The sequence below is a fragment of the Cricetulus griseus genome, chromosome 6 (genome assembly GCF_003668045.3).
Source record: "Cricetulus griseus strain 17A/GY chromosome 6, alternate assembly CriGri-PICRH-1.0, whole genome shotgun sequence".
Classification (NCBI taxonomy): domain Eukaryota; kingdom Metazoa; phylum Chordata; class Mammalia; order Rodentia; family Cricetidae; genus Cricetulus; species Cricetulus griseus.
The window spans coordinates 113,139,458-113,155,134 of NC_048599.1; the positions used below are offsets into that span (position 1 = coordinate 113,139,458).

At 38.2% G+C, this 15,677-nt stretch overlaps 2 protein-coding genes across 2 annotated transcripts in view; one reads left to right on the forward strand and one right to left on the reverse strand.

Annotated features, from left to right (window-relative positions):
- The window catches only part of Psmd14 (proteasome 26S subunit, non-ATPase 14), an 89,654-nt gene that overhangs the window by 47,621 nt on the left and 26,356 nt on the right, over nt 1-15,677 (reverse strand). The gene's annotated exons all lie outside the window — the stretch shown is intronic.
- On the forward strand, nt 14,014-14,286 carry LOC103164218 (non-histone chromosomal protein HMG-17-like). The gene has a single exon (XM_035446252.1). The coding sequence runs from the start codon at nt 14,014-14,016 to the stop codon at nt 14,284-14,286; it is 273 nt and encodes a 90-aa protein (XP_035302143.1).

Consider the following 15,677-nt stretch of genomic DNA (forward strand, 5'->3'; position numbering starts at 1 on the left):
TTTCTGAAAATAACACCCAAGGTTACCCCCTTGCCTTCACTCATACAGGCATACAGACAGGTAGATCTCTGGGCTGGAGAGATGGCTAAGTACATGAGCTTAGTTCCTGGAACCCACATGGAAGAAAAAGAACAGACTCCTGCAAATTGTCCTTTGATCTCCACAAATGTGCCACTGTACAGGAGTACATGTATACACAGACACACACACACACACACACACACACACACACACACACACACACACACACACACACACACGTGGGCATTAAGGTAAACTTACTTGTACTTTGCACTTATAAGAAAAGTTTACCTCTTAATATAAATCAAATAATGTAGAATTGGCTGACACACATGAAAGAAACAGGAATTTCTTACTCAAAGGATAAGATAACCATGTTTTCCCATACAGAAAGAAACTATGTCTTAGAATAGTGTGGGATTTCATTATTTGGAATGTGTATAAAGATTAGATCTGAGCCAGGCCGTGGTAGTGGATGCCTTTAATCCCAGCACCAGGAGGCAGAGACAGGAGGATCTCTGTGAGTTCGAGACCAGCCTGGTCTACAAGAACTAGTTCCAGGACAGTCTCCAAAGCCACAAAGAAATGCTGTCTCAAAAAACAACAACAAGAGAGTCATCTGACAACAGCGATCTGTGTGTGATCTGTGTGTCGGACCCGAGTTCGGCGGCGGGATCCCACACGTAGAGACCCAGTGGCAGTTCTGCGTCCATCTTCTGGCCCAGGTAGGCCAGGTGCTGTTTCCCGATCCTTTCGTCGTCACTGTTCAGAGACATCTGACAATAGCTATCTGTGCCTTGGATCTGAGTTTGGCGGCGGGATCCAACATGCTGAGGCCTGGTGGCAGTTCTGTCTCCATCCATCAGCCCAGCCGGACCCAACACACCCAAGCATTGCCAAGGCCCCCATAACAGTGACACCTCCAACGAAGAGAAGAGGACAGACATCAGAGTATTAGATCTGTTTGCATCTATCAGAAGAGAACCTTGATCCCATACCCACCAAAGAGCAAGAAACTCCTGCACCCACCAGAAGAAAGGATGAGAAGAGAGTAAGGTAAAAGCACATTCAACAACAGAAAACTCAATATGACACCACCAGAGACTAGGAACCAGCAAGACCTGAACATCACAATGCTGATGAACCAGAAGAGAATGACCTTAAAAACATATTCATGAAAATGATACAGGACCTCAAAGAGGACATGAGAAAATCCCTTAAAGAAATGGAAGAAAAAACAAACCAAAATATACAAGATACCAACAAATCTCTCAAGAAAACAGTTCAAGACCTGAAAACTGAAATACAGACAATAAAGAAAGCACAATCTGAGGGAATGCTGGAAATAGAAAAGCTGGAAAAACGATCAGGAACTACAGATGTAAGCATAACCAGCAGAATACAAGAGATAGAAGAGAGAATCTCAGGAGTTGAAGACATACTAGCGGAAATAGACTCATCGACCAAAGAAAATCCTAAGTCCAACAAATCTCTAACACAAAATGTGCAGGAAATATGGGATACCGTGAAAAGACCAAACCTAAGAATAATAGGCATAAAAGAAGGGGAAGAAATCCAACTCAAAGGCACAGAAAACAAGTTCAACAAAATCATAGAAGAAAACTTTCCCAAACTTAAGAAAGACATGCCAATGAAAATACAAGAAGCCTGCAGAACAACAAATAGACTGGGCCAAAAAAAAAAAAAAAAAGTCTCCTTGCCACATAATAATCAAAACACCAAACATACAGAACAAAGAGAAAATATTAAGAGCAGCAAAGGAAAAGGGTCAAGTAACCTATAAAGACAAACCTAGGAGAATCACACCTTACTTTTCAATGGAAACTCTGAAAGCCAGAAGGTCCTGGATGGATATTCTACCTACACTAAGAGAACATGGATGCCAGCCCAGACTACTATACCCAAAAAAGCTTTCAATCAATATAGATGGAGAAAACAAAAGTTCATAGCGCTGCATGCTCACATGAAGAAACAGGAGAATAATCACACTAGAGAATTAACAGCACAATTGAAAGCTTTAGAAAACAAAGAAGCCAATACACCCCAAGGAGCAGAGGACAGGAAATAATCAAATTGAGGGCTGAAATCAATAAAATGGAAACAAGGAGAACAATACAAAGAATCAATATAACAAAGAGTTGCTTCTTTGAGAAAATCAACAAGATAGACAAACCTTTAGCTAATCTTAAGAAACAACAAAGACTGAACATGCAAATTAATAAAATCAGGAATGAAAAGGGGGACATAACCACAGACACAGAGGAAATCCAGAGAATCATCGGGTCATACTTTGAAAACCTATATTCCTCAAAATTCGAAAATCTAAAGGAAATGGGCAATTTTCTGTGCAGATTTCGCTTACCAAAATTAAATCAAGAACAGATAAGCAACTTAAATAGACCTATAACCCCTAATGAAATTGAAGCAGTCATCAGAAGTCTCCCAACCAAAAAAGCCCAGGGCCAGATGGCTTCAGTGCAGAATTCTACCAGAAATTCAAAGTACAGCTAATACTAATTCTCCTCAAAGTATTCCACACAATAGAAGCAGAAGGGTCATTACCAAACTCTTTTTATGAGGCTTCAATAACCTTGATACCTAAACCACACAAAGACACAACTAAGAAAGAGAATTACAGACCAATATCCCTCATGAACATTGATGCAAAAATTCTCAATAAAACACTGGCAAATCAAAGCCAAGAAAACATCAGAGAAATCATCCATCACGATCAAGTAGGCTTCATCCCAGGGATGCTAGGATGGTTCAACATACAAAAATCCATCAATGTAATCCACCATATAAACAGACTGAGGAAAAAAAAAACCACATGATCATCTCACTGGATGCCGAAAAAGCCTTTGACAAAATCCAACACCCCTTCATGATAAAGGTCTTGGAGAAATTAGGGATAACAGGAACATATCTGAACATAATAAAAGCAATATACAGCAAGCCAACAGCCAACATCAAGTTAAATGGAGAGAAGCTCAATGCAATTCCTCTAAAATCAGGAACAAGACAAGGCTGTCCACTCTCTCCATACCTCTTCAATATTGTCCTTGAAGTTCTAGCTACAGCAATAAGACAACAAAAGGAGATCAAGGGAATACAAATCAGAAAAGAAGAAGTCAAACTCTCACTATTTGCAGATGATATGATAGTCTACATAAGTGACCCAAAAAACTCTACCAGGGAACTCCTACAGCTGATAAACATCTTCAGCAAGTGGCAGGATACAAGATTAACTCAAAAAAATCTGTAGTCCTACTATATACGGATGACACATTGGTGGAGAAGGAAATCAAAGAAACATTTTAAAATTGCCACAAACAACATAAAATACCTTGGAGTAACACTATACCAAAAAAGAGAAAGACCTGTACCATAAGAATTTTGAGTCTCTAAAGAAAGAAATAAAAGAAGATGCCAGAAAATGGAAAGATCTCTCATGTTCTTGGATAGGCAGGATCAACACAGTAAAAATGGCAATCTTGCCAAAAGCAATCTACAGATTCAATGCAATCCCCATCAAAATCCAAACACAATTCTTCACTGACCTTGAAAGAACAATTCTCAACTTTATATGAAGAAACAAAAGTCCCAGGATAGCCAAAACAACCCTGTACAATAGAGGAACTTCTGGAGGCATCACCATCCCTGACTTCAAGCTCTATTATAGAACTATAGTCCTGAAAACAGCTTGGTATTGGCACAAAAATAGACAGGTAGACCAAAGGAAGAGAGTTGAAAACCCTGAAATTAACCCACACACTTATGAACACTTGATTTTTTACAAACAATCCAAATATATACACTGGAACAAAGAGAACATCTTCAACAAATGGTGCTGGCATAACTGGATGCAAACATGTAGAAGACTACAGATAGACCCAAGCCTTTCACCCTGTACAAAACTTAAGTCAAAATGGATCAAACACCTCAACATAAACCCACACCGAAGCTATTAGAAGATAAAGTGGGAAATACCCTTGAATTAATTGGTACAGGAGACCAATTCCTGAACACAACACCAGAAGCACAGACATTGAGATCAACAATTAATTTCAGGACCTCCTGAAACTGAGAAGCTTCTGCAAGGCAAAGGACACAGTCAGCAAGACAAAACAGCAGTCCACAGACTGGGAAAAGATATTCACCAACCCCACATCTGACAGAGGGCTGATCTCCAAAATATACAAAGAACTCAAGAAACTAGTCTCCAAAACACCAAACAATCCAATTAAAAAGTGGGGTACAGAACTAAATAAACAATTCTCAATAGAAGAATCTAAAATGGCTGAAAGACACATAAGAAAGTGTTCAACATCCTTAGCCATCAGGAAAATGCAAATCAAAACAACTCTGAGATACCATCTTACTCCTGTCAGAATGGCTAAAATCAAAAACACCAATGACAGTTTATGCTGGAGAGGATGTGGAGAAAGGGGAACACTTCTCCACTGCTGGTGGGAGTGCCAACTTGTACAGCCACTTTGGAAATCATTATGGTGACTCTTCAAGAAAATGGGAATCAGTCTACCACAAGATCCAGCAATTCCACTCCTAGGCATATACCCAAAAGAAGCACATTCATACAACAAAGACATCTGTTAACGATGTTCATAGCAGCACTATTTGTAATAGCCAGAAACTGGAAGCAGACTAGATGCCCCTCAACTGAAGAATGGACAGAGAAAATGTGGTACATTTACACAATGGAGTACTACTCAGTGGAAAAAAACAATGGAATCTTGAAATTTGCAGGAAAATAGATGGAACTTGAACAAACCATTCTGAGCGAGGTAACCCAATCACAAAAAGACAAACATGATATGTACTCAGTCCTACGTGGATTTTAAACATAGAGTAAGGGATTACCATCCTACAATCCACACTTCCAGAGAAACTAGTAAACAAGGAGGACCCTAAAAGAGACAAACTTTGTCCCCTGTAGAAGGGGAAAGGGTCATGATCCTCTGAGCAAATTGAGAGCTTGGGAAGAGGGGGGAGGGAGCTAGGAGAATGAGAAGGGAAGAAGAGGAAGGATGCAGAGGTCATGAGGGAGCAGAAAGGTTGAGCTAGGGGAAGAATAGAAGAAAGGATATGTGATAGGTAGGGTTTTTGTTGGGGGGGGGTGGTAGGAGAGGAGGGGAGGGAGAAGGGAACATTAAAATATAATAAGTAAAATAAAAATATAGCCTTCCAAAAAAAATTGAAGGCAGATACCTTGCAAAAAAAAAAAAAGAAGAAGAAAGAAAAAAACAACATTGTATCTGTCTTGCCTTAAATCTGAGTCTCCTTTTAACATGCTATCCCCAGAATGCAATACTCTTTCAGTACATACTGTAAGAAGCTGATTATCAAACATCCAAGCAATGGGAGGAGGAGGCAGAGTTCAAGACTGGATTAGTTGCATCACTGATCAAAGGAGCTGAAGGTTAAGTGGATGCTACTGTGATCAGCTGTTAGAAACAGCAGCCACAAGCGCCAGGCCCTGAAAGTGTTTAAACGAATACTGATAATCTTGCCTGTCTGTGTGCAGTTTTTGCTTTGTATTTTAAAAATGTTATCCTCATGTTTCTTTCTTTCCCAAATGTTATTCATCTTATCTAATGAAAGAAAAGACAAAAGAACAACCTGAGAAACATGTGAATGTGGGCAGGGGTATCAGGATATATATGTGTATGTGTATATAAACTTAGAAAACCTGTGTGACAGACAGTATGACAAGCACTAGATATGTATATGATAAACTAATTAGATGTAGTGCTAATTCTTAAAATGTAGTGTCTCCAAAACTACATATTATATTTATACACAAATATAAAAATGAATATATAACACAGGTTTGGGGCCAAAATGACATGAAACATGGTGAGCTTTAGGAATAATAAAAGCAAAGCAAGGCCTGGCATTCAAAGAGCCTCTGCAGAAAATGAGCAATGAACATATCAATGGTTCTTAGGCCTGTTTACATTTCAAAATTGCATGCCATTTAAAATAATTCTGATAGCTAGATCAGCCTGAGATTCTGATATGACTTCTCTGGGGTGAGGTTCAGGCAACTTTTTCCCCCCTTTTTCTGAGACAGGGTACAACAATGTAGCCCTGGCTGGTCTGGAACTTACTAAGTAGACCAGACCAACATAGAATTCACAGAGACTCATCTGCCTCTGTTTTTCAAGTGCTGAGATTAAATGCAAGTGCTGAGATTAAAGGCTTGTACCACCACAGAGATACTTAGCAAATATTTTTTTTTTTTAGGATCCCAAATGATTCCTGGTAAAAGACCAGTGACCTAAACTTATAAAGCAAAGGACTACACTACTCTCAGATTAATAAAATCACTGGGACAAGTTTGCCCAGGTAGTTGTCTTAAAATTTCAGAAGCTTAGAAAATACCAAATTCTATATCATTGCAGATTTATTATAATTTTAATCCAGTGAGGCACAGTTTACAAAATATCACGGAAGTACAAAGAAGGATGAGATCAGTCAGGTGTGGAGACATGACATGTGACAATTCTTGCTATGTATAAAACACTCCTGAGTTCTCTTGGGTATCTAAAAGCATCAGACTCCCTTGACCTCTTATATGAACAAGCAACTGGCTTTAACCAACTGGCTTTAACCAAGAGAAACAGAAATGCCCTGACCTGTATTGTGTCCAATGAAAACTTTCAAAGAATGATAATGTTGTTACCTGGCATCCTAGAATAAGGATGACATCAGAACAGAGAACCCAGGTGAACCATCACACACAGTGTGGCTGAAAAGAAAACTTTGTCATGTTGAGCCACTAAGTTGTTTCTAAATCATGACCTGACACAATGAAATAACTTCTGGGGAAAGAGAAAGGCAGCTGTTTAAAAAAGAGTAGAAGGAAAATTAGTAGCAAATACTAATAATGAAAGAACGCAAAAAAAGAACTTAGAGAATATCTCATAGTCCTATAAAGGATGATCAAAATAGCATGGGACACTAAAGTAATTAAAATAGTGTAGGATACAATGACTACTTTAAAATATAAGGCACCTGCAACAGGAGCTCAAAGTGTAAAGAAAAGCTCATTAGTCAAGTAAGTAGGTAAGTAAACAGTCTTTTCCATCCTAGCATACCTAGTTACGTGAAAAGACTCCTCGGCTTCACAGTGGTTTTCCATTGCACATCAATTTATAAAAGACCCCAGAACTACTCTGTTCACATTCCTCTGAAGAAAGATGGCTCTCTTTGACCTTTCTGCATGCACGAGAATCACTACATCTTGGCCAGAGTAGTATAACTTTTATCCAACATTGAAGACAGCTGACAAGAGCAAAGATAATAAGGTTTAAACATAGCTAATGTTTACACACAGGAGGGAAGTCAGCTGCACACAGACAACAGATAACCCTCAGAATTACCAATGGCAGCAATAGGAAGAAGCTCAGTAAAAACAGTTTGAGGACACTGGAGGACTACTTATGTGGGGACAAGAAAATGGAGAGGTACACTATAGTTGTAGGTGGGGGGCTTGGCCAGTTAGGTAAATAGCAAGTCTATTATGGAAGGTATGAAATACCTATAGACTGGATCTCAAAATTCAAAAATCTGACTCTTACCAAACCTGCAACAAAATATACCAGGGATTTATTACAAACATATTTCTGTAGACACGAAGCCCATTTTTATCTCATTCTAATGAATTTTTGTTCACTATTACTGGAAATTACCTAAGATCCTCCGATTGCTCTAAAATCCAACATAAAACCCAAAGCTGAATTAAAATTAATAGTAACATGGTATCTTCAAGTGGCTGCCTAGACCCTGACCAAAAAGGAATAATGTAAGACTATTGAAAAATATAAAAGCAATCTATGTTTCCTGAAAATTAAAACCATAGCATCTACTCATAATAGAATGACCATATTAAAATGCAAAAAACAAATTCATTAATTTCAGATACTTTTATTAAGTATATGCAGCAATTGGAACACATCCATATTACAAATGTTAGATGAAGAATAATGGTATATGCCTTTAATCCCAGCACTTAGGAGAGAGGAGTAGGCAGAGGCAGGCAGATCTCTGAGTCAGTCAAGTAGAAAGCTGCCTCTAAGAAAGCAGCAATGAGTTGAGTAGGCATATAGCAGTAAAGAAAAAAGGAGCTAAGTGACAACACCCACACTATGAACAACAAATGCATACACAGTTTTAACCAATTCCTATCCTTTGTTTCTTGTAAAATTTATTATAAAATATGTAAGAATGTAAAAATATTACTTCTATAATAAACCACAGTCTTAAAAATTAAATCACTAAAGCAGCTGTATCCTTCTCCCTTGACCATCTGCAGCCCCACTCTACACCCAGATGTGGCAATTATTCTAATTTAATGATTAACAAGCTTTTAAAAAAAAAATGGAGCGGTGGTTCCTGTTTTGTTTTGTTTGGCCATCAGCTACATGCCCAGGCTGGCCTCAAACTCTTTATCCTTCTGCCTCAACCTCACAAGTACTGGAATTATAGGCATGCACCAATTTATCTGACTTTATCGTGTGCTTTTTTATTGTATATAATTGATACAGTATTATTTAGTGTTGTAAATTGTTTACTAAGGCATTCATTTAGAACATATAATTTCTCAACTTGCTTTTCCTTTATTGTATCAGCATAAATTAATGATTCTAATATGTGATGATCATTCATGCATTTTTACTACTTTACAATAGTTCTACTGTTAAACATAACTATGTGTACCTTCTTCAGCTGCTAAGACAATTAGATTGTTGTTTATGAGCTTGTTTACCATGATTAACAATAGCTCAGAAAACTACAACCTGTGAGACAAACCAACTATTTGATTTTATTTTCCTTTTCTCCCCTTCTCCACCCCGGGTCATTGTTCAATTCAGGTATGCTTCGATCCTATTTTGTTCTCTAGAGTACAAGGATCACAGGTGTGTGCCACCTGGGCCAGTTCCTGAACTTTCTATTTCTTTTTTAAATATTTTATTTATTTATTATGTATACAACATTCTGCTTCCATGTATATCTGCATACCAGAAGAGGGCACTAGATCTCATAACGGATGGTTGTGAGCCACCATGTGGTTGCTGGGAATTGAACTCAGGACCTCTGGAAGAACAGCCAATGCTCTTAACCTCTGAGCCATCTCTCCAGCCCAAACTTTCTATTTTTTTTAAAACATACTGGGGATTGATTAATCTAGGATCTCCGCTATGCATGTGAAAAATTAAGATTATGACACAAGCACAACTACTGAGTTGCAAACATTTCAATGACTTAATAATCATAATACTTACAAGAATGCCTTAAACTTATATTAGGTGTTCCACAAACCCTAACTAAAGGAAACTGTAAATGTTATTTAGAGGAAAATAGGTTTCAAATGTCAATGTAAATGGATGGATTTGTCTCTACTATTAGTACTACCACACATAAAAATCTCACCCTGTACATCACATTTTAATTACACACATTAACACGTAATAAACACTTTGTTTATTCACTACCTTTAAGGAAAAAAACCAGCATTCCGTTAAATTGGATTCAATTAATTGTTCAGTTTAAGTGCATTCTCTTATAATCTAAATAGTATTTTAACACCTATTTCTCTAAAGTTCAAATAGAAGACTCCTTATAGAACAGCAATTCTCAACCTGTGTGTCACGATCCCTTTGGATCAGATAACACAAGATTACATTTCATAACAATAGCAAAATTACAGTTATGAAGTAGCAACAAAATAATTTTATGGTTGGGGTCACCACAACATGAGGGACTGTATTAAAGGGTCACAGCATTAGGTAGGTTGAGAAATACTGCCCTAGAACACCTATTCCAACATCAATTTTTCCTGTTAAAAAGTAAATGAGAGGGGTGGTGGTACTTGTCAGTCATCCCACTACTCAAGTTGAGACAAGAGAACCAACTACTCAAGGCCAGCCTAACTACTTAAATGTCCAGTGGCAACATGTTCTAACAGAAGACCAAAAAAAAAAAAAAAAAAGACTATCAAGAACTGAATTTAGATTTCTATCCTCCCCTGCAAAGGACAAAACCAAGTCAAACAATAGTTTGTAACAACGTAACAGCCGAGACAAGGTAACAAATGGGATGAGCCCCCTCAACAGCCATTCTAGTTTACAGTCTGAGACATTTTCCAGGGTGGAAGTACAGGATAGAAAATCCAGGCAATTTGGTGGACTCTGTGAGATGAAGTGAGACAGTCAAGATTACTGGGAGACAGAAACAGCTTGAATCATCTTAAAATTCTAGGGGGTCATGAGATTTTGAGAATTCAGCTATGCACCAATCAGTACATGTGTATGAAGAGGCACCGTCTAGAGAATCACCCAAAAGGATTAGAGGGAAAAGCCAAACTCCCAATGCACTAGAAACAATTTCACTAATGTACCAGGGGAAAATACTTAAATTCACAAAGTATATTCATGAATAGAACAGAAAGTTCAGTGACAAATCCTAACACAGCTATTTGACAAAATAGCTCAATTCAATGGTGGAAAGAATTGTCTTTGCTATAAACTGTGCTGATAACCAAATATATTTGCATGAAAATGTGTACATTTGGACTCCCACCTTGCTTTAAGCAAAAATAGTTCATAGAACTAAATATTAAAGCCAAAAGTTTGGAGCTTGGCATGTGGTTTGGAAATCAAATACTTGTCCAGTATATGTGAGGTCCTAGGATCAATGCCCAGAACTGGGGGCACAGTACACCAACAAGTAAATATGAACATGGTTTAAATTATGTTTTTTAAAGGGTTAACATTAGTGGCTGTTTTATATGAGAATGGCCCTCACAGGAGACATGGCTTTATTAGAGATGTGTCAATGTGGGTGGACTTTGAAGTTTCAGAAAGTCTCTGTGATTCCCAATGCGCTCCCCCCCCCCCCGCAACAGAAAAATAACTAACACAATATCCAAAACAGAAATCAAGAAAGTTGATAATATTGAACTTCATCACAATTAAAGCTTTTGTTCTTCCAAGATGGAGAAGAGTCACAGATTGGGAGAAAATACTTGAAATTATGTAAGGTGGTTGTGCCTACAATAAAAACCCCTAAATTTAACAGTTTTATTTTTTAAAAAATCTTTTAAAAAAATAGTAAAAGATTTTCAGAAAGTAAAAACAAAAGCTTGGCTGTTAGAAAGGGTGGAAGGACTGCCCAATTGTCAAGATGGGCAACATATGTGCATCACAAAATTTTATGTCCTTTAGGCGGAAGGAAAATGATGCTCAAGAGAAATGCAGATCTTCACAAAGGAAAGAGCAACTAGAATTGAAAAAACTACATGGACAGATTTTTTTTTCCCCTTCCTTAAATCTTTACATAAGGTAATGGACTGCTGGGGGGAGGTAGGGACGACAAAAAAACAGCACAGTAGTTTTTTAAAAACCAGCCACTCACTTTTGATTTAAAAACAAAAACAAAAAACCCTGAATTATACTCAAATAGGTATGTCTTCAGGGTTGGGTTCATAGCAGCATTATTCCCAGTAACCAAGAGGAGGAGACAGCCCATGTTTACATAGTAGATGAATGGATAAACAGAACATAGTACACACATACTGTCAGAACACGGTCCTGGAATGGAGCCAAATGAGGAGAATTCTGAGTGCTTGAGAGAACACTCCAAGAAAAGAGTTTTGTGATACTAGCATTTCTTCAAGACACAGAATTGTTCCTGAGATGTACTTTCGTAGCAGGTGTATTGCTTGCTGGTGCTACTCAATTAAATGTTTACACTATCCTTTATATGCCTCTATGGAAAAACATGTTTTGCCACATGCAGCTTGTCCTTGTGATTGTATACAGCTTAACTCACGAGAACTTTACTCAGGTGACCTTTCTTAACCCTCAGAGTATAAATTGTCTGAGGCTCTGAATAAAATTGACCATTGCATGAGACTTTAGTCTGCCTCATTTATCAGCTCAATTCTCCTAGGTCCCCACCACCTCTAGAGTGGTGACAATGTATAATAAGTATTATTCAGCCCTAAAAGATATTGAAAATTCTGAAACCTACAACACATACATGAAATATGCCTCAGTCACCAAAGTACTTAAAGTAGTCACATTCAAAACTAGGAAGTACAATGGAAACTGACAGAGCAGAGGAAGAGTGTTTTATATATAGTTAAAATGTAAAATGTCTCCCACATGGATATGAACATTTGGTCCCCAGCTAGTCATTCTATTTGGAAAGCTGTGGACCCTTTTGGACATGGGGCCAAGCTGTCAAGAGAAGGGCCATATGACAGGAGTAGAAGATGATAGGTAGTCCTTATTCTGGCCTGAATACTCAGTTTCCTGATCATATTAGATGAAACAAGCTCTGTTCTTCCATCTGCCACCAAGGTAGGAGCCACCATCATTATCTGCCTTCCTAAGCAGGAAACTGTGAGCTAAAATAAATCCTCCTCCCCAAGTTGCTTCTGCTCAGGTACTTTTTCCCCAGCAAAATAACTAATGTAGGAAAAGAGGCAATTCTTGTTTAATGGGTACAGAGTTACAATTTTAGAAGATAAAAAAGGTTCAGGGATGCTCTGTGGAGACAGTTGTAAAGCAATTTGACTGAACTGGTTAGTTTTATTCAACTTGACACAAGCCAGAGCCATTAGTTGGGGGAGGTGCATCTATACTGACCTTTTCTTCCCTAGACAATATAGTATGATGACTACTTTCATAGCACTTTCATTGCAGCAGATGTCACAAGTAATCTAGAAATGACCTAAATTATATAGGAGTCTATGCATAAGTGCTAATGAAAATACTGTGACCTTTGCTAAAGTACTTGTGCACCAAAGATTTTACCTACAGGGGATTCTAAAACTTATATCCCATGGATATCTAGGAACACACTTGTGAAAACATTGCTACAATCAAGATACTGAACATCCATCATTCAATGTACTTATTATGCTCCTTGGCAACCTATTCGTGTGTTCCTTTTACTGACAGACAACTTTCTGCTGTGCTGTCATTACAAATTAGTTTTCTTTTCCTCTGGTGTTAATAATGGAATTATATTGCACATACCCTTTATTTGGCTTTTATCACTTTAAAGACAGTTCCCGTTGGTATGTTCTCAACCCTACTATATGTATTTACAATAATGGGTAGTCAGAAGAAACTACACTTTACCCTTTGAATTTTGGTTTTCCTAGGTTAGCTATGGTAACAGTCTTCAGATGCTGGTCAGTGACAGTGAGATAAATCTCTCAGCCAACCTCATCATGATTATAACCAGAAAGACAAACAGTGAGTAATCTATATTGTACTCTGTTACTAAGCTCTGATGATTGGCAGGCTGATATGTTAAATATGTTTTTCTTTTTTATCAAAATAATAATTAAACATACTTATGAGATATATGGATGTATAATGATCAGACTGTGATAACATGTAGCTGTGTGTGTGTGTGTTGAGCACACCCTCCTTTCTAGGTATATCATATACTACCTTATTAATTATAGTCAAGGGAACACCAGAACTTAATCTTCCAGAACTATAACATTTCACATATTGATCATTCTCTGACCCCTGCCCTTTCCACTTCCCAGATTCTAGGAACCACTATTCTCTACTTTTATGAGATCAACTTTTTCAAGTTGGGAGGTTCATAAAGAAAACATGCTTTTAGCTTAACTGTAGAGCTCTAAGCACAAAACATGAGTATCTATTCTGGTTTGGTGAAGACCTTATAGTAAATGGCATTTACACGATGACAGGGTGTGCAAGAGCAGCCAACAAGCTAATGTGTGGGAGAATACAAGCATTAAAGACTCTCAGAGGGGAGCAGTGTGAAGAAGCATCGAGAACGACCCCCGGACAGATCAAACCCTCAAACAGCTGCATCCTCAGGTTCAGCGCTGATGTGTCGTCGTCGTCGTCCCCCCCCGCCGCTGTCCCCCACCCCACCCCACCCCCCGCCACTGCCATGCCCAAAAGAAAGGCTGAAGGGGACACTAAAGGAGATAAAGCTAAGGTGAAAGACGAGCTTCAGGGAAGATCTGCAAGGTTGTCTGCTAAACCTGCTCCTCCAAAGCCAGAGCCCAAGCCTAAAAAGGCCCCTACAAAGAAGGGAGAGAAGGTACCCAAGGGGAAAAAGGGGAAAGCGGTTGCTGGCAAGGATGCAAATAACCCTGTAGTAAATGGAGATGCCAAAACAGACCAGGAACCAAAAGCTGAAAGTGCTGGAGATGCCAAGTGAAATGTGTGCATTTTTGATAACTATGTACTGGTGACTGTACAGTTTGAAATACTATTTTTTATCAAGTTGTACAAAAATGCAGAATTTCGTTTTACTTTTTTTTTTTAAGCTATGTTGTTAGCACACAGAACACTTCATTGTTTTGGGATGGGGAAGGAACATGTGTAGTAACAAAATGTCTCCTAAGCTGGATTGATTGATGATGGTTGATGGAAAACATCTTTCCTTGACAATTTAGAAAGTCTCCTCTTGGCTCAGGAGAGACATCCTAGTGTTGATATATGTGGCCACCATGGCACAGAATGCCTTGTGTGGGAAAACTCTAAATTCATTTTTATATCCTCTTCCCCCTGTACCATCAACATAGACTTAACTACCTTAAAACCAGAGACCTGTTGGAACCTGACCCCCTAAAATTGGTTTTGCTGGTCTACTGGGCAATCTGGACTTTACAGTAAAAATAATATCCTCAAAAGAACAGCAGTTCCTTTTATATACAAGATTGTGGATCTTCACAATTGTGGACTGATAATTCTGATAATTTCATTTCGTTCCCTGAAAGTCAGGGTCGGCTTGTGGAAAGTTGTTAAACAACATCCTTAATGTGAAATGCCAACCCTCACTCTAAGCTCTTCCACTTTTCAAAGCATTGAATGAAGACTTCACTGGGTTTTATAGTGGCTTTCTGATTTTGGTAGTTCATACAAGAAGGAAATTTGGAAGTTCTTGTAAACAGTTACTGATTGTCTGCCATGTTCTGCCTGAAATACTATGATTGTTTATGGAAAGTATCTTTAATAAAGCTGGATATAGTTTGGCTTGGGGGGAAAAAAAAAAAAGACTCTCAGAGGAAGTATGAGGCTGGCTTTAAAACAACTCAGTTTGGTGGTTAACTAATCCAATCTCATGAGACTTAGTTTATGCTCCAGAGACCGACACAAGTCCTGAAGAGTACTGATTACCCTTTGTTTTAAACATAGGAAATATTATTTCTTGGCCTTTTAACTAGGTCAAATGCAAATATAAGGAAATATAGGTAAATGAATAACTGGACAAGCTAAAAGTCTGATACTATGCAGACCAGGTTGGCCTCAAACTCGGAGATCTTCCTGCTTCTGCCTCCCAAGTGCTAGGTCTAACTGTATGCACCCCACAATGCCCAGCAAATGCACCATTATTTATTCACTCTGAAAAACATATTACTATGGTTGAAAGTCAACCGTAGTGGCAGCTGTGAATGACAATTTACACTGCTAACCTACCTAACACTCAGGTATAGTATTTAAGATGACAGAGCCTGGCAACAATCTGATTAATCCCTTCCCAAACTAAAGTATCAATGAGGATATTAGTGGTGTGTAAGTATTTTAGGATCCAAAAGCCTACATCTG

What these genes read in the sequence shown, in the direction of transcription:
- LOC103164218 (XM_035446252.1), top strand. Translation starts at nt 14,014, where the DNA reads ATGCCCAAAAGAAAGGCTGAAGGGGACACTAAAGGAGATAAAGCTAAG.